The 21,338-nt window shown below is 44.4% G+C and overlaps 1 protein-coding gene across 2 annotated transcripts in view; it reads left to right on the top strand.

Annotated features, from left to right (window-relative positions):
• The window catches only part of MAP3K9 (mitogen-activated protein kinase kinase kinase 9), an 88,304-nt gene that overhangs the window by 1,793 nt on the left and 65,173 nt on the right, over positions 1–21,338 (top strand). For both annotated transcript variants that reach the window (XM_024118062.3, XM_024118057.3), the window contains exon 2: positions 7,113–7,526. In XM_024118062.3, coding sequence (XP_023973830.1) covers positions 7,113–7,526 — 414 coding nt within the window. The remainder of the gene's footprint in view (positions 1–7,112; positions 7,527–21,338) is intronic.

Genomic DNA, 21,338 nt, shown 5'->3' with positions numbered 1-21,338 from the left:
AATCCTTTAATCAGTGATGCTAGGTGGTTTTAGAAGAAAGATGTAAATATCTCCTGGTGCAGTTTACAGTATTTTGTATTTGAGGGTTTCCATAATTTCTTTCCTGTTAAAAAAGTATTGTTAATTCACTTATATCATTATTTATTCCATATTTTGTATACTTTGTCTCTTAGCTGATTTAAAAAAATGATTACCAAGGGCCAACTTGAAACATGTAATTTCAAAGTTTTATTTGTGACAGTTATTTTTCTGGTCCGGTAACTTATTTTCACCTGAACAATTATATTATATCTTAAGATGTTTATTAAATACCATTTATTAATATCAAAATCATAACCTCTTGTTTTTCTACTGTCCTTTTTTTTATTGGTGTTTTGACTGTCAAATTGATGTTCAAATGTTTAATTTCCTTTGTTTCTCTCTCCCTCTTATTCAGTTTAAAACTTCCTCCTTCTACAGTTAATCTTTATAATACCTGCAGGTGACAAATGACTTTAAATTGTTTCTAGGTGTTACATCTTTTTGGCGTTAGTGCCGGAAAGATCAAGGCTAAGGGTCCTAGCAGGTAATGTCTCAAATAGTGTTGAAGATGAACTTGGTCACATACCAGAAGAGATGTTGGCCTGGCATGTTAGAAAACAGTGTAGTTTTAAACATGTCAGATTTTGAGGGTCTTTGTGGGTGAGGTTTGGTGATTTTTTTTTTTTTTTTTTTTCCAGAGACAGCTAGTATCAGAGTAGAAGAGCTCTGTGAGGTTCATGAGCAGGAGCTGAGTTTCTTTAATATCTTATGCTCCCTGCTGTCAGAGCAGTCAGGAGTGAATGGGACTTAGTTTGGAAGAACCCATGCACAGAAAGCCAGACAGGTCTACACTGTGCCACTTTAGAAGCTTCCTCTCCATTGGGTGCCCAGGACTTCACCCTGACTGTAACAAAAGTTACCTTGGATAGAGTAGATTCTGATATCTAAAACTCAGATGATGAGAAAGTAGGAAGTACCTTGTACTTATTGAAAGAATTGACTTGAGCAACAGCATTTGAAGGTCTCGGTAAGTTATTTGGCCACACTAAATTCTGATCGTGACTGGAATTAATTTTTGATAATTCAGAAAATTTAATTCTAGTCAAAAACCAATTAGAGTGCCTAGTGAAAGAGAGATACTGTGTTAAATACCAGGGGATAAAGAAATGAGAAGATGAGGAGGTACTTAGAAGTCACACGTGAGGGAAATTGGTGATGTAAATATATAATTTCAGTGCAGTGCTTTGCTCAAGGAAGTTGGTGATCTGATAAAGGGCCTCTGGTCTGTATGCTGTGTCCACTGGTTCAGTTAGTGTCACTCAGAAAATAAAGGTGATTGTTGACCTGGTCTCCAAAGACTTAGAATGAAATTGAGCCTCTGACAACTTTTCCCCAGTTACTTTTTTCAACTTCCTCTCTGGGACATGAATTTTGATATTAGATTGTGAATAGAAGACACAAAGTGAAGTAATAATGTTCAGTTTTACTTTCAAATACTGCTTTTCAAAGTGAAACTTCTGTTTCAAACTTTAATCAAAACAGAAGAGGGGGAAATTACTAAATCTTGTGACAAAGAAAGCATATAAGAGCGATATTATAAATAATGTAACGTTTATAGAGTGCTTTTATCCTCTCTGATGTAGATATTAGAGTTTAGCTCTCCACGGGGCTGACAAATATAAATAACTCAGGAGCTTGTTCATCTTCTTTATTTTAGTGAAAGATGGAAAATGTAAAGTTCCAAATGTATCATCTTCAGAGATATATAACAGTAGGTATTAAAAAAAAGCTTCTCTTACAGGAGAGTTGTGTCTGTTTTCAAGCAGGGCATAAATTAAGGATGTTACTAATTTACATTTCTTTTTCTTGCCTTCACTAGCAATATAAGGATGTATTTTCAGATGTACTTAAGATTTTTAAATGAGTGAGGTATGTACCATTCACTTGCCCCAAACTCACCAGAATGTGCCTGTATATTTAGTTTCCAAGGATATAATTGAGAGGGAATAACATCTTGACTCCAAGACTGAAAGAGATAAGGTTTTGTTCCTGATATTCCTGGAAATATTCTTCCACAGAAACTGAAAAATGTGCTGTATGAGACTTGACCTGATTCTTACTTACAACCAGGTCTTGACTGGGGCAGGGAAAGGGAGGAGAGTCCCACATCCTCGCAGCTGCAGTGAAGGTCTAGTTTCTATCAAAGGGACTTCTTAGCAGGGAAGGGAAAAGAAAGGACCCTCCCCACATCCCCCACTCTTTTGTCTTCTGTCTGCTTGTAAGCTCTGTTCTATACTTTTCCTGAAGGCTGGTCATAATATTTCCTCGACGAAATAGCAAGAACCTGAGAGTTTATGTTCTACCCAGAGAGAGATCATTGCTTCGCCTTCCCCACAGAGGTTTTCTGTCTTCTGTGAAATACCATTGGAGGAGCTGTCCTTTCAGCACCCTGGTTCAGAAACACATCTTTTAAATCCTCATATGTTTAAATAAATATCTAACACCTCCTGTGTGTTCACAGCTATGCTTCAGACCAGAGGAAAGAAGAGGGTGGGTACAAGAGAAAATACAACAGTTAATTCCCTTAAGGAGAATTCAGATATTCAGTTGAGGAAATAAGGTATGTAAATGCACATTTATTAAAAAGGCACATATCTTTTCATCAGTGAAAAATCTGGCAGAAAAAAACGAGTGTTTCTTCCGTCTATGACCATGGGGACTCCTAGGGTAACTTACAGTTTTCTCTAAGAGGGTTTCTAATCTCTCTTCGACATTGGCATATTTTTCTCATTCATATAGATGAGATAAGGCAAGAATTAGTAATCAGTCGGGATTCATTTTAGAACCCAGAAACACTCAAGCTATTTTAAGCAGAAAATGATTTAGCACAAGAAGTTAGTTGCTTATAGATTTTTTGGAAGGTTGGGGAGAAGGGGCTCTCAGCTGGACCTAGAGGACCCACTCCCAGAACATTGCAGACCTGGCCCAGCAGGCAAGATGCTGCTTCTCTAACTGAGAAGGTACAGAATCAGCAGTTGCCACTGAAGCTGTTGACTTCTCAAACATCCTGTCGTCGTTGCTGTCTGATTAGGTGACTGCTTGGCCTTGCAACATGCCTTTCCACATCCACAGAGCTAATTGGACATTGACATGCTATTGCAGGAAAAACCCCACTTCTCCACAGCCATGCTTGCCAGAAGAAGCAGCAAGGAGATGGTCTCCACCTCACTTCTGCCTTCTGAATCTTGTGCATCTCATTGGCTAACCAGCACTCTGTCAAGGAGTCTGGAAAATGTAGTGTTTTATCTTTCTGACCTCTGTACTACTGAAAGGTATGCTGGAGGATTGTAGAATGGATGTTGATTGCTAGTCTGCAGGACCTGCCACACCATTTATTCTTCAGAAAGAGCGCTAGATGAGGTGATCATCTTTTGTATACCTAAAGACAGTCCAACTAACTTTTCCTAAGAGTTTCCTTTGTGCAGATTGCTGGGTGCCTTAAAAATACAAATGAATATTGGCCCTAGATAGGATAGAAGTGCTATAACTAAGCAAAAACAGAGTTTTGAGCACCACCCGCATCTGAATGGAGAGTGAAGGCATCATGGAGCTGGCTGAGAATGGAAGAGAGCAGTCAGCGGTGCGCAATTCCTCTTTTGGTCTTGCCAGGAGTTCAGAAATATATCTTTGTGTTCTTAGTTTTTTAGCAAAGTGTGACTATTCTCTGTATTTGTTTCACGAGGTCCAATTCAATTTCTTCCCCCCAGATCTGAGTTTGGTTTATTTCATACTGAGATAGATTTTTTTCCCCTCATTTTACTTTCCTGTCTATTGGTCACCAGCTGAATATTTGGCACGATAAGGACAGTGGTGAGTAAGGCAGACAGGATCCGCCCTTGTGTATCTTGCAGTCTAGCAGGACGATAGGCGTTGAACAAGTAATTATAACCTTGTTGAGTGTTGCCAAATAGAGACTGCTGTGGAAGTGCTTGACTCGGGCCTGACCTCATTTAGTTGGGGGGTTAGGAAAAGTTCCTCTATTAGATTGATGGTTAAGCTGAGACCTGAGGGATGCCGATGAGTCAGCTAGGTAAAGACAAAGAAAGAGACTTAGAAGACAGAGAATAAGGTTTCGATGAGAGAAACATGAAATAGCACTTTGCTCGTATAGCAGCACCATATCTAGCCCAAGATTTATAATCACTGGTGGTTATTATTACTTATCCGTGGAAGCCTTTCTAAGCAGAGCTAAAGATAGAATCAAGTACCGTAGATTCAAACTCTGGATTTGGGATCGGGAATGAGTGGTTGGGTGTGATACTGGAAATCTCAGGGGTGGACCTGTGGCCCAGGTGACTGCTGGGGTAAGATGTTGCCTAGGAGACTCCTTCCTCGAGCATCTTAGTCACCAGGTCTTGGTAGAACCAAGTTTTGAAGATCTCCCAATTTCCTCCTTACTTTGTCCTCCTGTCATCATGGCTGCTGAGGTTCAGACCCTTGTGCTTGTGCTCCTGGGTTACTGCAGTGGCCTCCATTTGCTGTTATATTCCACATGGCTGCCAGAGTTGGTTTCCTTTCTAAGTCACAAGACTGACAACACTCTCCTTCTTTTTTTTAAAAAATTTATTTTTAAAAAATTTTATTTTATTCTTTTTTTAAAATTTATTTTCGGCTGCGTCGGTTCTTAGTTGCGGCACGCGGGATCTTTAGTGGTGATGCACGGGCTTCTCTCTAGTTGCGGCGCCTGGGTTCTGTAGTTTGCAGCACGCAGGCTCTCTAGTTGAGTTTATTTATTTATTTTTGGCTATGTTGGATCTTTGTTGCCGCGCGCGGGCTCTCTCTAGTTGCGGCAAGCGGGGGCTACTCTTTGTTGCGGTGCGTGGGTTTCTCATTGCAGTGGCTTCTCCTTTTGTGGAGCACGGGCTCTAGGTGCGTGGGCTTCAGTAGTTGTGGCTCACGGGCTCTAGAGCGCAGGCTCAGTAGTTGTGGTGCACAGGCTTAGTTGCTCCGCAGCAGGTGGGATCTTCCTGGACCAGGGCTCGAACCCGTGTCCCCTGCATTGGCAGGCAGATTTTTAACCACTGTGCCACCAGGGAAGTCCAATACTCTCCTTCTTAAAGATACATGACTCCTACCATTTACAGTGTGAAGTTTAAGCCCCTCAGAATGGCTTTAACAACATTTCATGATCTGGCTGACCCCAGCAAGGCTTGGAGCCTCATCTACCCTAATGCTTATAATCCAGCTGCCCCGGACTCCCTGAAGTTCCTGATAGGCCATATACTCTCATGGCCTATGTTCTTTTTTTCTTTTTACTGAAGTACAGTTGATTTGCAATGTTGTGTTTAATGTCTGCTGTACAACACAGTGACTCAGTTATACAAATATATTCTTTTTCATATTCTTTTCCATTATGGTTTATCACAGGATATTCAATATAGTTTCCTGTGCTATACAGTAGGACCTTGTTGTTTATCCATCCTATATATACTAGTTTGCATCTGCTAATCCCAAACTCCCAATCCTTCCCTCCCCCGCCCTCTGCTTGGCAACCACAAGTCTGTTCTCTGTGAGTGTTTTTGTTTCATAGATATGTTCATTTCTGTCGTATTTTAGATTCCACATATAAGTGACATCATATAGTATTTGTCTTTCTCTGTCTGACTTACTTCACATATGGTGATAATCTCTAGGTCCATCCATGTTGCTGTAAATGGCATTATTTCATTTTTTATGGCTGAGTAGTATTCCATTGTGTGTGTGTGTGTGTGTGTGTGTGTGTGTATATATATATATATATATATCTCACATCTTTTTTTTTTCAACTAAATGCTGTTTGCTTTGTTTTTTTTTTAAATTTTTTTGGAGTATAGTTGATTTACAATGTTGTGTTTGTTTCTGCTGTACAGCAGAGTGAATCAGTTACACGTATACATATATCCACTCTTTTTTAGATTCTTTTCCCATGTAGGTCATTACAGAGTATTGAGAAGAGTTCCCTGTGCTATACAGTAGGTCCTAATTAGTTATCTATTTTATATATAGTAGTGTGTATATGTATCACATCTTCTTTATGCATTCATCTGTCGATGGACATTTAGGTTGTTTCCATGTCTTGGCTGTTGTGAATGTACTCCATGCCCCACGGTTCTTGCTCATGACCTTCCCTCTACCTGGATTGTCCTTCTCCACCCTGATCTTCGTTGCCTGATGAGATCCCTCCCACTCATTCTTTAGGGCCCATTTCAAATGTTTCCTTCCTTGAGAATCCCTTCCCCACTCGCCCTTAATCCCTGTCCTGCGGTGGGAATTAGTGATTTTCCTCATCTTTGGATCAGCTGCTGCAAATGGCATTCTTTCATTCTTTTTTATGCCTAAGCAATATTCCATTGTGTATATGTATCACATCTTCTTTATGCATTCATCTGTCGATGGACATTTAGGTTGTTTCCATGTCTTGGCTGTTGTGAATGTACTCCATGCCCCACGGTTCTTGCTCATGACCTTCCCTCTACCTGGATTGTCCTTCTCCACCCTGATCTTCGTTGCCTGATGAGATCCCTCCCACTCATTCTTTAGGGCCCATTTCAAATGTTTCCTTCCTTGAGAATCCCTTCCCCACTCGCCCTTAATCCCTGTCCTGCGGTGGGAATTAGTGATTTTCCTCATCTTTGGATCATACTGCTACTAAAGTGGTTTGGTTGTTGTGTGTCTGCCGTGGCACTGGATTTTATGCTTCTCGCTACCTAGTATGTACACAGTAAAATGTGAATAAGTCTCATAAAAATGATCTCCCCCAATTTTCCTTTTAGTTAGAATGGTTGATCTCGGTACAAGATTCTGCATGAATTCCCAAATGGAAGTTATTTCATGAATATTTATTGAATTCCTACTCTGTGCTAGTCACTAAGGATAACGTAACAGAAAAAAAGTTAATCACATTTCCTGTCTTTAGGGAGTTTATAGTGAGAAGACAGAAAATCTAAGTGCACAGACAACTTGCTGTGTTTACCCACCCAGGTAAAAATGGGTGATAAAATGGTGTTTTTCACATTTTTTTGACTTGCTTCTTTTTTTCTCTTCTTTCTCAGTGTTAGAGATTGATTTTGCGGAGCTAACCCTGGAAGAGATTATTGGCATCGGGGGCTTTGGGAAGGTCTACCGTGCTTTCTGGATAGGGGATGAGGTCGCCGTGAAAGCAGCTCGCCATGACCCAGACGAGGACATCAGCCAGACCATAGAGAATGTTCGCCAGGAGGCCAAGCTCTTTGCCATGCTGAAGCATCCCAACATCATTGCCCTTAGGGGGGTGTGTCTGAAGGAACCCAACCTCTGCTTGGTCATGGAGTTTGCTCGTGGAGGGCCTTTGAATAGAGTGTTATCTGGGAAAAGGATTCCCCCAGACATCCTGGTGAACTGGGCCGTGCAGATTGCCAGAGGGATGAACTACTTACATGATGAGGCAATTGTCCCCATCATCCACCGCGACCTTAAATCCAGCAACAGTGAGTATGGAGAGATGAGGCTGGAGGGCTTACAAGCACTTTCAGACTCAGTCCATGGCTTCGGTTGGAGTGGATTCCTCAGGAATCTTAGTGGGCAGCGAAACGCCTTGCTTAAAACCAGTCCATCCTTGACTTGAGATGTAGGGTCTGGGATGAATGCCAGGAAAAATTGGTTTAGGAGGAGAAGAATGAGGCACCGGAGGGGTTTGGGATAATTCTGAGCTCTTATTAGCAGGCGTGGTTGGCAGTATGTAATTCTGATGTACTGTGCAAACAAAACATATAGATTTATTTTTCCACTTGAGGAAGGGGTGCCTGTGATCACAAAAGGGGTTTTCCTCTTCGGTGGAACAACAGGTAAAGCAAACCAATACCACCTGTTCGCATTTCTACCTAACTCCCCAACCTGAGGTCCCCACCAGAGAAGGGGTATAAGGAAGAAGAGGCATGTTGTTCAAGCTGTGAGGCCCATTCAGATGGCCATGTCAACTTGGAGAGCATGACCTGGCTGGTAGAACTACAGCCCTCCTGGTAGCCTTGGGGTGGTATTAATTAATTGTCATAACTACCCAGTGTTTAATAGCAGGGAACTGAGAAGTAACTTTATTAAACATCTAGGACCCATAAACTGGATTGTAAAGCAAGTGTTACACATAATTAAATGGTGAGTTGGTAGAAACTTCAGTCTCTTTCCTTGGCTAAATCAGCAGGCGCTGGGAGTATGCTTCTTTTGTGTGGTAATTTAGACTTTCCCTTGCCTAAACTGCATGGTAGAGAGGATACAGTTTGCTAAGTGGCATATGCTTAAAATCACGTTGAGCATCCTGTCCAGAGAGAAGGGCATTAGGACTTTGGGGCCCCAGGAACTTCACTGTCTGCATCCTTCAGCTTTGAGCCCAGAAATCCTTCAGGCTTTGTTTTGTCATGAGCTGTTCCAGATGTGGCTTATTTTTCTGTTGATGCTATTGTGAATCTGTTAACTTTAAAAAATACGTTTTAAATTACATAGGTAGTAAGTGTTTTTGTTGTACAAAAATTAGAAAGTGTAGATAAACAAAAAGAAGAGAAAGATCACCCATAATGTTTTCCTCCCAGTAGTATAAGCATTACATTTGGCATATTTTTCCAGACATTTAAAAAGCATATGTGGGGACTTCCCTGACGGTCTAGTTGTTAGGACTCCATGCTTCCTTCTACTGCAGGGGGCATGGGTTCGAGCTCTGGTCAGGGAACTAAGGTACCACATGCCTTGTGGTGCGGCCAGAAAATAAAATAAAATAAAATAAAAATAAAAAGCATATATGGCCTATATATACACAAATATACTTTCTGGTTTACTTTAAAATAGCGCTTAGGGGCTTCCCTGGTGGCGCAGTGGTTGAGAATCCGCCTGCTGATGCAGGGGACACGGGTTCGTGCCCCGGTGCGGGAAGATCCCACATGCTGCAGAGCGGCTGGGCCTGTGAGCCATGGATACTGAGCCTGTGTGTCTGGAGCCTGTGCACCGCCACAGGAGAGGCCACAGCCGTGAGAGGGCCGCGTACCACAAAATAAATAAATAAATAAATTATAAAATAGCACTTACCACCCTTACCTCTTCTGCCTGCACCATCTTCCCCCTTAATAAAAGCAAAATTCATCCTTGTGAGAGTATGGAGCATTAGATATGTATTTTAGACATAATGCATGTGAAGGATTTAAGTTGCATAAAATAAAATCTGGTTTCTCTTTTCCTTCTGCCATATTCTATCTCTTTACTGTATGATTATTCTCATCCCTCCTGCAAAATTCTGTTCTATAAATGTGTTAAATCAGTTAAAACTTCTGGTGACCCCCTTTTCAAAATAATTTCTACCTAGAGATTGCTTTGGATGATGGGGTAAGCATAAGCATATGTGTTGGTAGAAAATGTGATATAGAAGCTGAATTTTAAAATGTTTTCTTACATCCTTATCTGGGAGATAAGGCTAAGTGCACTAACCTTATGTAATTGAGCCCATTTAAAAACTTGGGCTAGGGTGATTGTAAAAGTTAATAATTTCCTCTGCGAAGTTTTAAATCTAGGTGTGATTTCAAGATGTAGTACAAGGTTTTACCTTTTGTGACTTGTGTTTAGAAGTCTAGGCTCTTGTGAAGGAAAAGCTAACTTGCCAAGGTTATGCTGTTTGCAGGAGACAACAAGGGACCTGAATGTCATTCTGTCACCCTGGAGACAAAGCCCTGGTCCTTCTTTGTCCTTACGTGGGTTTTAGGATTGCTGAGGGGGACCTTCAGGTACAGTGTATGGTGGCAGGAGTTGGACTTACACATAGGGCAGTATTTTAAAGGACCTCATCAAGACAGTTGAGGCCCTGAAATGTCCATAGCGCCCTGGGCTGCATGGGTGGTGCTGATGTTAATGCCTGCTATAAATCTCACATGTGGGTTGGGGTGGCTCCTTGACATTTGTCTGTGGGTGGGTGTTTGCCTGGGATTGAATTTATCCAATATGAGCCCTGACGACACCATTGCTTTTACTCCCTTGCTGTGTGTACATGACTTGAAAATCATTTTAGAAATGTTATGCCGCTTGTTTGCCTCCAGTTTGAGTGTCATAACTTCTTTGTGTTTTGCAGACCTGGGGATACTGGCCAGGTTCTCGTGGTTTTTATTAATTAATTAATTTATTTTTTGCTGTGTTGGGTCTTCGTTTCTGTGCGAGGGCTTTCTCAAGTTGTGGCAAACGGGGGCCACTCTTCATCGCAGTGCGCGGGCCTCTCACTATTGCAGCCTCTCTTGTTGCGGAGCACAGGCTCCAGACGCGCAGGCTCAGTAGTTGTGGCTCACGGGCCCAGTTGCTCCGTGGCATGTGGGATCTTCCCAGACCAGGGCTCGAACCCGTGTCTCCTGAACTAGCAGACAGATTCTCAACCACTGCGCCACCAGGGAAGCCCTCTCTTGGTTTTTATTAGGGGCTCCAGAGGGTTGGATTTTGATCACAGTTATGTGAGGGCAGAATTCTATGAATTATATGTGTTAGTTGACTTTGAACCACTAGAGAAAAGAGTAAAGTATATAGGGGGACTGTCTTTGTGGAAAAAGAAAGTAGTTGGTGATAAACATCTAGCTGTTACAAAAGGTTCAGTAAAAAAGTGATTTATTAAAATGCTTCATTATCCTGATGACCCACTTAAAAAAGTCATGTGCTGTTTGCCAGATGTGTATAGCATATAATATCCTACGTTCACATATCATCTGTAGTAAGTTCAGGTTTGACGCACATAACCTAAAAAAACAAAGCAAAATAACAGTGGCTAAAACAAGGTATCCATTCATTTGTCTTTGAAAAGAAGGCTGGGATGGGGTTTTAGAGCATCTCCACATGTCATCAGGGACCCAGGCTCCTGTTTTTCACTCCATCATCCCAGTACATGGCTTGCATCTTGGGGCTGTCGTGTGGTCCAAGATGGCTGGTGAAATGCCAGTTATTTGGTCCAAGTCACAAGCCTGAAGGAGCAGGAAGAGCAGAAGCACAGAAAAAGCTGCTCCTGTGGCTGAGTTGACTCCCATTAACTTCCCAGAAGTCCAGCACAACACATCTGCATGTATTCAGTGGCCAGAATGGAGTCCCACAGCCATGGCTAGCGCAGGGGCCGCTGGGAGATGGAGGATTTTATTCTGGGTGGCGTGGAGCCTAGCTAATAATCAGGGTCTGGTACCAAGGAAGAGAGAGAACATGGTTGGTGAGGAAGCAGCTGGCAGTCTTACCACGGAATCTGGGGACATGCATTGGGAGGATGTGTTATCCTAGATATTTAGCATCTTAGAGCCAAACGAGCAGGGTTAGCCAGGCCCTGGGACGTGTGGCTCAGACCCCTGGTTTAACTGATGGTTTCTACTGCTTTATTACAGTGCATCGTTAACTTAAACATCTCTTCATGAAACTACTCACTAAAGCCCTGGCTATAAAAGTGGATTTATGTGTCTCTGCCCCTCACGTTGGGGAAAACCAGCTACTTGATTGTTAGCAAAGGTGTTAGTGAAAGATGGTCTTTTAGTGGAAAGATTGTCCTTTTGGGGGTAGATAAGTGGATTTCAGGATTTTGGTTTAAGGGCATTTGGCAGAATAGCAGTTTAATAGGGGCCATTAAAAATAAAATTAGTATAAAAATGAGATATGTGAAGGGCTTCCCTGGTGGCACAGTGGTTGAGAGTCTGCCTGCCGATGCAGGGGATGCGGGCTCGTGCCCCGGTCCGGGAAGATCCCACATGCCGCGGAGTGGCTGGGCCCGTGAGCCATGGCCGCTGAGCCTGCGCATCCGGAGTCTGTGCTCCGCAACGGGAGAGACCACAACAGTGAGAGGCCCGCGTACTGCAAAAAAAAAAAAAAAAAAGAGATGTGAAAAAGCTTTGGAAAATGAAAAGCCTTACTCCAAGTGAAGGTAGTGTTATTACTTTTATTTTATTATTAAATAACTTATTTCCTCCCCTTAGAAAGCACAGAAGAACATAGAGCTAAACACAATGTATGTTTTTCCATTTTTTTTTGGCATTTATGCATATTTGTTTTCACCCCTAAATCTTACACAGGAGACCCTAATAAGTCCATTGCTTGTAGTATGCTTTCTCCCCTCCCCACTGCCCACGACTGCTTGGTGTATTGTGACCACTTTCTTCTTTTTTTTTCCCCCTGCATCGGCAGGCAGACTCTCAACCACTGCGCCACCAGGGAAGCCCCACTTTCTTATTAAATAAATGGTCTTCTACCACAAGATATTTAAAGGTTTTACATTATTCCACTATTTAGATACAGTATATTAACTAAACCAAACCCCTGTATAATGATCATCATCATCATAACCAAAGCCCTAAATAATAATAATAGTAATAATAATAACAACCACCAAACCCCTATATAATAATAACAACAAGAAGCAACTAATGCTTATTGAGTGCGCTCTTTAGGTCAGGCACTGTCTTAAGCATTTTATGTGGCTTCCCATCTAATTCTCACAGCAGCCCTGCAGAGTAAAGACTGTGAATGTCTTTATTTTACAAAGGAGGAAGTGGAGGCTCAGGGTGGGCAGCCAGTGCTCTAGGCTCTCACTGTCAGTCCTAAGACCAGTTGTTGGGCCCAGGTCTGACTCCTCATGGCTGCACTGCTGCTGGCACTCTGCAGTAGGGCAGCTAGGGTGTTTCACTGCCCCCCTGTTTATTTTGCATGACCCTGTAGTGCTTTAGTTTTATATAATTAGGAATAATATTCCTCTGTGCACAGGGAGCATCCACATTTCATTGACGTGTGATGAACTCATTCTTAATTTCATAGCCGAAAGGGCAGAGGTGAGCGGTGAACTGTATTTGGTTTGGGACTAGCCATCCCTGCCTTCCTCTTTTCAAATGTCTACGTAAACTTCTCATGGGTCTTTGCTGCCTTATCGCCCTCTTCTTCCTCTGAAGGCACTTCCCCCTTAAGCCAAGTAGGTTTCCTCCTTCCCCTGGAATATACTGTGTACTACTTCCCAACCACTGGGCCCTCATCACACTTACTGTTGCTACGGGAATAACCTTGCTTTCAGGAGTACCCTTGCCTCATCTCTCTGCCTGTCCTTACCCTACTCACTTTCCTGTGCTCAACTCAAACCTGGCCACTTCTCCTTCCCACTGGCCTGTCACTGGAGTCACTGCTAAGTAGTCATTTGGTGCTAAATCTAGATGACCTGATAGTATGTAGAAGAATACTAGGGGCACAAGGGACCAGAGCCGCTAGTCCAGTGGTTGCAAGCTCAGATGCCTTCCATTCAGGGCCCATAGTCTTGGAAGCAGCTGGTGTAATGCTGTAGGGCTTGGTGGGCATGATGGTGAAGTGAGTGCAGGCTCTACCCAGCACAGGCCATCGAAGGAAAGATGGAAACACTGTGCTGGCCTGCAGCCCGCTGCCCTGTTGCATCCCCTGGCCTCCTCTCTTTGTTGGCTCTGCTGTCAGGAGCATCCGCTACATCTCCAAATAGATTTTGTGTCTTTGGCTTCCAGGTACACGAATGAATGAATGAATGAACGAGTGAAGAAAGTATCACTTGAATTGGTCTACTTGCAGGATCTCGAAGGGTAAAGATTCCCCTTGTCTTGTTGGAGGACATCCCTCGTGCCTCACTCGCATGCAAGTTGCTCTTCATCCTCATAATCTCCAGGCCCTTGACCCTTCCTAATGTCAACCTGTTTCAGGTGCCAAGTGTGGCATTTTTTACAGGGCATTCGTTTCCAACGTCTAACGCCCCTGCCCTCTTCTTTCCCCACACCCTTCCTGGATGCCAGGCCCAAATAACTCTCCCTGGCCGATGTCTCCCCTGTGGCCAGGTGCAGGCTGCCAGGTGCTGCAGGAGCAGACCACTCCCCCCGTCACCTGGGTCCACTGCCTGTCTGTCCCCTCCAACCTCAGCTCTCCTTTTGTTCCCAGCTGTGAATTCCTTGCCCTGCTCCTCACCACATCCATTCCAGTTTTGTTGAATTGTTCAATTGGCTGATCCTCTTGCAACTGGATGCCTGGGAGCACCCCCCTGCCACCCAGTTCTGTGCTCACATGTGCTTTGTGCCTTTCTCCAGCCTTCTCTCAAAGTTCCCAAGGTAAGGAAGCGGAAGACCTGCTTTCTTAAAGTGTGAGGAGGACAGAGCGCCCATCTCGCCCTTGGCATCAGGCTGGCTATCACCTTCTAAGCCCTGGAGTGCCCCCTGACCGGATACTGGCCACAGCCCCTGACTGCGTTTCCTGTGCAGAATTTCTCCAGGCTGAGGCTTTGCCTGCTGTGAGGCTTGTGGAGCTCTGTGACCCACTGAATCCACGCCCTAGTGTCCTGACTGCTGTACACTGAGGTGGAACCCATTCCTTCTTGAGGGATGCAGCCGCTAAGGCACAGGCATCCTGGCAAGGAGCCATATGGCAGAAAGGACTTACCTAGACAAGAATGAGGAGTAGCTGTTATTTTCCTATAGGAGAATGAGATAAACTATACGACATTCCCAGGGTAGATCTAGCAGGCAGCAAAGTATCAGCCAGAGCACCCAATTCCCAGTTCTTTTCGAGAGGTGCATAAATGACTTTTTCTGTGCCTCATGAACGCATCCCCAAATGAGATACTTCCAACAGTACCTGGCTCAGGTACTGCCAAGTCTCTCTCCCCAGTATTCTCCCCATTTCTGCTCTTCGTGGTTCTTTGCTACAAGTTCCCTTGCACAGAGAGTTGGAGGATGTCAGACATGTTTTGAGAGTTTTTCCTGGCAAAAGTGTACAAGCAGTCACTCAATGAATTAGATTTCTCCTTTGGTTACAGGAGGCTATACCTAAGGTTGGCCAACAGGCACTAGGCATGTCCCAAAGTATTGTGTTCAGTTGATGGGTAGCATTTTCCCTGAGTACAGAGACACGTTCTGCACATCAAAATAAATACATAAGTGAATAAAGCTGAAATGAGGCAAATAACCAGTCAGGTGACTCAGCAGGAGAAGCTGGCGAGGCCAGGAGGTCTGACCTGCAGGCTTCATTGCACCTCTCACTTCTTTAACTTTGCCTGGGAGCCTTGCTTTCCCCCTTTCGCTTGGCCGTGGCTGTCTCCTGTGCCGAGAATGGTTCTCATCTGTGTGTCATTTTGAGCGCTTGGTGTTGGGACTATAACAGGAAGCAAAACCAGACACGGTCCCTGCCCTCGAGGAGTTCCCCGTGGGGTCACGGAGAAGGACCTAAAACCAGCACACAAATGCCCAGTGCGAGCGTGGCTCTCCAGGAGGCGATGGTGCCCTGGACGATCCCCCTGGATTCTCTTGCCTCAGCCCTTTCCCAAAGTTTGTGGGGCTGAGGGACCCCTTCTAAGGATTCATGAGGGTAACTGCCCTCTTCGTGGAACATTTGCCCTCATTCTCCCCAGCTTGCTTGGGGAAGCTGCCTACCTTTCCTTCCTCTGGTGACTCTGGGGACTTCTCTGCAGCTTACTCAGGGGCAGGGAGAAGCTTGGGGCCCTGGGCAGCATTTAGACACCTAGAAAGCCTGTGTTGGAGTTGGAGCAGAGGATTGTGTTGTGTGAAGGATCTTGGTAGGTATTTCTGGACTGTGATTGAGCCTTGAGCTTGGGAAAAACAGCCAGAGTGAGGGGTTGGGTTCAGGGCAAGAAGGGCTTTGCAAGGTGTACGGGCTCTAATGTCCACATGAGTCTTTAGTCTCTTCCCCGTTACCTCCGTTTCCTCTGATTTGAGCCACGATTGAAAGTCAGGTAAATTATTATGTCTTCCCTTCCCCACAATCCTCCCCAAACAAATTTGGTAACAACTAAGTAGCGATCTCCCCTTTTCGCAGGTGGCCTTTGGCACTGTCATCGCTCAGGGTCAAGATTTGTGCTTCGGGATCTCAAAGGAGACAAGAGCCTGCCTGTGTCTCCTTTCGTCCACGGCTCTTGGAAAATTTTCCATTCCTGACTTGGTGCTTTCCCTCATTCCCGTGAGGTAGCTCAGGGTCACTTATGGATGGGGAAACTGGGACACAGAGTGGTGACAGCGGTCTGGTTGAGGCAAGAGAAAAATGTAACTTCTTCCCCAAATCACCCATCTCTTTACCTTGGAGTCCCTGTCAGGACCCCCATGGGCTTCCTGTCGAACCACACGTACTCCTCTTATTAAGCAAGGAGCTGTACAAAATGTGTGTAGGCTCATTTTGGGGGAAGAGGGTTACAGTTTTATTAATCTAAGACTCAGAGAAGGTTATGAAGAAAGGAGAACATTTTAATTGGGCATCTGGGTAAGAAGAGGATGGGGGCAGAGCACCGGCTGGGTGCTCCCAGGCACGTCTGGTGATCTCTCTGGGCCTCAGATTCCTCATCTATGACATGAGAGGTTTGGACGAGACGGTCCCTGAAGTCCTTCCCTCCCAGGACTGACATGACGTGACCTGAAGTGTGAAAGTGTGTGTTTGGGAGTGCGTGATGACCACACGGTCTCTCTGAGTCTGTGTGTCAGGCTACAGTGCACCCAGGCTCCCCGCTTCCTGGCTTCACTGCAGGGGCCAAAGCTTCTGATGGGGAGTCTTCACCAAGCGGTTCTGCGGGGAAACAGCTGACAGGAGCCCACAGGTGCTCCCTTCCCCCTTGGCTCCCCGGGGCGTGACAGATGGCCTTGCCGAGACAAGATACTCCGGTCACATGAATCATGACGGGGACTCACAATACACCAAGGGCAGCCTTCATCCTGGAAGCAGGGCGCAGTTAGTCAAATGCCACTTCTGTCCTTGGAGCTAAGCGAGGGGCATCCTGGTGTCTCAGAGCCCTGCTGCTGCTTTCCCACTCAGTTCTCTGAATCAACGTAAGCCTTTTTCAGACGGTTCCAATCGTGTGCCTTTGTGCCCACTCACCCACAGAATAGCGGGAGGCTGTTGCCTGAGCAGTGCACTAGACGTGGCCGTGAGACACAGAAACGAGGCATTAAAGCTGTAGATCACGCGTCCCCTTCTCTTCTGACTTCCCTGGGATTTTTGCTCTCTGTGGGAAACTTGGAGGTTTTGATTTGAGAAGGAAGCATTTCCCCCTTAAGCTTAGCATCGGGAGCCACTGTGGTCTGATGGAAGGAACACCGGCTTGGGAGTCAGAGACTGGGATTTAAACTACTTCTTGAGTCCCTGACATGGGGCACGCCTCTTGGAGCACCAGGGTTCTCATCTGTAAAATGTGGAGAAGACAGAAGAGAGCAGTGCTGTTTTAAGATGGCATGAAGTGATGTCTAGCAGGTATCACCCAGGAACCACATTCAGTGAAGGGGCCACCCCTTTCCCCCCCTCTTTCTATCCCTTGTTCTTTTAGGTGTACCCAGGGTATAGTTGGGTTTCCCTTTTGAAAGTAGTATGGGGATTTTAGGCAGCACTGAGCTGCCTTCTCCTGAGTCAGCCAGGGGTAGTTTTATGGATGGGAAGATTTGTTTCGGCGGAAGCCACAGAAAGGCATCGATCCCCTGCAGCTCCTTCCTACTGTGCGTGGGCCTCTTGCTCTCTCTGGACCCAGCCTTAACTCGCGTATGCTCGGCCCCCTGAGAAATGCTGCCTCCTCTTGTTATGGCCTTTGGCCTGATTGCATGGGACAGCTGGCCAGTTTTATGGCTCTGCTGGCCTCTCAGCTGATAATTAAAATGCTTTTGCCCCAGGAGGAAGGCAGTATATTTCTGTCGCTCCCTTGTCTGCTGCCAGGGTCAAAGAGAATGCCCTTTCTCAGATCCCCCTACTGGGTTCCCCAAATCAACTTAACATTCTTGTGGCACAGTCTCTTTTAAGACTCTGGAATATTCAGAGATTTTATTTTGAGTATTATTGTCTTTTTTTGGAAGGAGAATGGAGTGTGATTGTCTCTTTTCCTTCTCTGTATTGCGGCTTTATTTCCAAATCTGGGTGTGCCCAGCCCTTAAAAGGTTCTCAAGAAATGTTTGTGGTTTTGATCATCACAGATTCCAGCCCTGTGCCTTTTCCCATGCATGAACCCCCTTACCTCCCAGTGTCCCCCAGAGCTCCAAACAATGCCCAAACTCTCCTCCTTTAGAGCCCACACTTGAGATGTAAACCCCGTTTTCTGCTGGGGATGAACCCACGTGAGTTCTGGGTGACACTGGGTTTGAGTCCTGGCTCTGTTGCTAGCTGGGACCTTCAGAAAAGGATGTACTTGCTTAGTTTCTGTAAAAGTAAAATGGGAATAATCATAATCCCACCTCTTTCATTTTACAGGGTAGAAGTAAGGATTAAATAAAATCATCTAGGTGCAGCTCTTAGCAGTGCCTGGCACATAGTAAGTTGTCCATATATCTAGCGATCAATAGTATTGTAATTCCAGCAGCTATATTTATTCCCTCAGTATTTACATCCACAATTTGTGATCTTGTACTTTTGAGTATAACTTGTCTTATACTTGCATTTTTTTTTTCTTTTTTCAGTACGCGGGCCTCTCACTGCTGTGGCCTCTCCCGTTGCGGAGCACAGGCTCCGGACGCGCAGGCTCAGCGGCCATGGCCCACGCGCCCAGCCGCTCCGCGGCATGTGGGATCTTCCCGGACCGGGGCACGAACCCGTGTTCCCTGCATCAGCAGGCGGACTCTCAACCATTGCACCACCAGGGAAGCCCTATACTTGCATTTTCAATATTTTAGTCATATTTTCTCCAATTGCACTATAAGCTTTTTTTTTTTTGGCCATGCTGCGCAGCTTGTGGGATCTTAGTTCCTCGGCAGTGAAAGTGCAGAGTCCTGACCACTGGACTTCCACGGAATTCCCCTGCACTATAGATTTTTACAGTACAAAATGCATTGCATACACATGGTCTAAATAGTACAATTGAAATATGAAGAAAAGTCAGTCTCCTTCCTACCCTAAATTTATTTCTTAGAAGCAAAGGAAATTAAGGGGTTTTTTGGTCTCCTTTAACAATTTTTTTTTTTTTGTGAAAACAAGAATCCCAACAGAATTCTTTTTTTTTGGTGTTTGTTTCTTTCTTAGTGTTTTAATTTTTTATTAAAGCATAACATTTACATATAGTAAAGTATATATATCTTAAGCCTTGAGCTTGAAGAATTTATTTTTTTTTTCCTTTTCAAAAAAATTTTATTGAAGTATAGTTGATTTACAATGTCGTGGTTAGTTACAGGTATACAGAATATACATATATATATATATATATATATATATTCTTTTGCAGATTCTTTTCCCTTACAGGTTATTACAAAATATTGAGTATAGTTCCCTGTGCTATACAGTAGGTCCTTGTTGGTTATCTGTTTTATATATAGTAGTGCATATATGTTAATCCCAACCGCCTAATTTATCCCTCCCCCGCAACTAGGATTCTTGACAGCAGAGGTGTTGTTTTTCCTTCTCCACCTTTCCCTGCTCCCTACCTCCCCCATCCCTCGAATCCTGCCTAACACAGGACTTGCATATGGCAGTTCAGATGTTTTGGCAGAAATTCCAATTTCGCTATGAAATCTTGCCTTTTCTGTCCCTAGTTCCTTTCTGGATGGACTCAAACTCCTTTACTGAGTGAGCTGCCTTTGCTCTTGTCCAGCCCTGGCTTTTATATATTCATTTCATAAACTTTTCAGGAGCTTGGGACCCTAAGGAAGGGGTTCCTTGGAGTTGCTGGGAAAGTCAGAAGCCTGCTGTTTGCCTCTGGAATCGCCCACCTCTGAAGGCTGCGTCTGTCTACCCATCCCTGGGAGCACGGTTGTGGGTGAGGCAGGGGCGAGGCCTGTCGCCACACCAGTGGGGCTGCAGGGCCCTGGCAGTGATGGGTCTTGTAGCTCAGACCTCTCCCTGCAAATCCTTGAGACTTCTGCAACCTGATTTGTCTGATAAGGCAGTGTAACAGGAAGAAGGATGATTGAAAAAAGACAAGAAGTTATCCCAGATTCCGCTGTGCGAATCTGGCTTTTTTAATGGTTATATATGATTTGCTCATTTGCTCAATATACCTCACCTTCTCCTGCCCTTTTAGCCGTAGTGCACATTGCTGTCTGGACACTTCTATATTTTTTTGTTTCTGCATTCTGTTAACCTTCAGAATCCCAGAGGAAGGGGAAAGCGGCATGGCTGGGGAAAATAGTTGATAGTCTTCAGTTTCCAGTGATTCTGATTTTCTCTTGTGTTTATTGGTAAGGTTAGAGCTTAAAGGAGCCTTCGGTTGTGACCTGGAGAAATTGAGTGGCTTGCCTAAAGCCACGCTCTCGGGGTTGCTGAGTCTTGTGGCTGTGTTCTTTCTCTCAGCCACCCCCAGACCCTGACAATGGCCGGATACTCTGCCTGGCTTTCCAGCCAGTCCACAGTATGGTAGACAGTGGTGGCACGAGGCTCTAGACACTGCTTGCCAACATGAACTTGCTCATTTTCTTCACTGTGTTATATAGAAGGATAACAGTATTCACTGCTCTTCTAGGTAGTTGAATTTTCAGGAAAAAAAAACCAGTAGAAGCATTTTGCTTCTTTTTTTTCCTCAGCTTTACTGAGATATAATTGACATATAACATTGTGTACGTTTAAGGTGCACAATGTGATGTCACACATATATACTGCGAAACAATCACCACTTTAGGGGTAGTTAACACATCCATCACCTCTCATAACTACCATGTTTTTGTATGGTGAGAATGTTTAAGATTTATTCTCCTAGCAACTTTCAAGTATATAATACAGTGCTGTTAACTAGAGTCACCATACTGTACATTACATCCCCAGAACTTATTCATCTTGTAACTGGAAGTTTGTACCCTTCTCATTTCTCCCATGTCTCAGCCCCTGGCAACCACCTTTCTACTCTGTTTCTATGACTTTGGCTTTTTAAGATTCCACATGTAAGTGAGATGGTACAGTATTTGTCTTTCTCTGATTTATTTCATTTAGTGTAATGCCCTCAAGGTTTATCCATGGTGTCACACATGGCAGGATTTCCTTTTTTTTTTATGGCTGAATAATATTCCAGTGTGTGTGTGTGTGTGTGTGTGTGTGTGTGTGTGTGTGTATACATACACACCTCATCTTTGTGCATTCATCCGTAGATGGACATTTAGTTTTTTATGTATCTTGCCTATTGTGAATAACACTGTAATGAACATGGGAGTGGAGATATCTCTTCTAGATAGTGATTTCATCTCCTTTGGATATATACCCAGAATTGGGATTGCTGGATCATATGGTAGTTCTTTTTTTTTTTTTTTTTTGCGGTACGCGGGCCTCTCACGGTTGTGGCCCCTCCCGCCGCGGAGCACAGGCTCCGGACGCGCAGGCTCAGCGGCCGTGGCTCACGGGCCCAGCCGCTCCGCGCCGCGGGG

The sequence above is a fragment of the Physeter macrocephalus genome, chromosome 11 (genome assembly GCF_002837175.3).
Source record: "Physeter macrocephalus isolate SW-GA chromosome 11, ASM283717v5, whole genome shotgun sequence".
In the NCBI taxonomy this organism is placed as follows: Eukaryota; Metazoa; Chordata; class Mammalia; order Artiodactyla; family Physeteridae; genus Physeter; species Physeter macrocephalus.
Note: the sequence above shows the minus strand (reverse complement) of the source record. Positions and strands in the feature narration are given on the sequence as shown.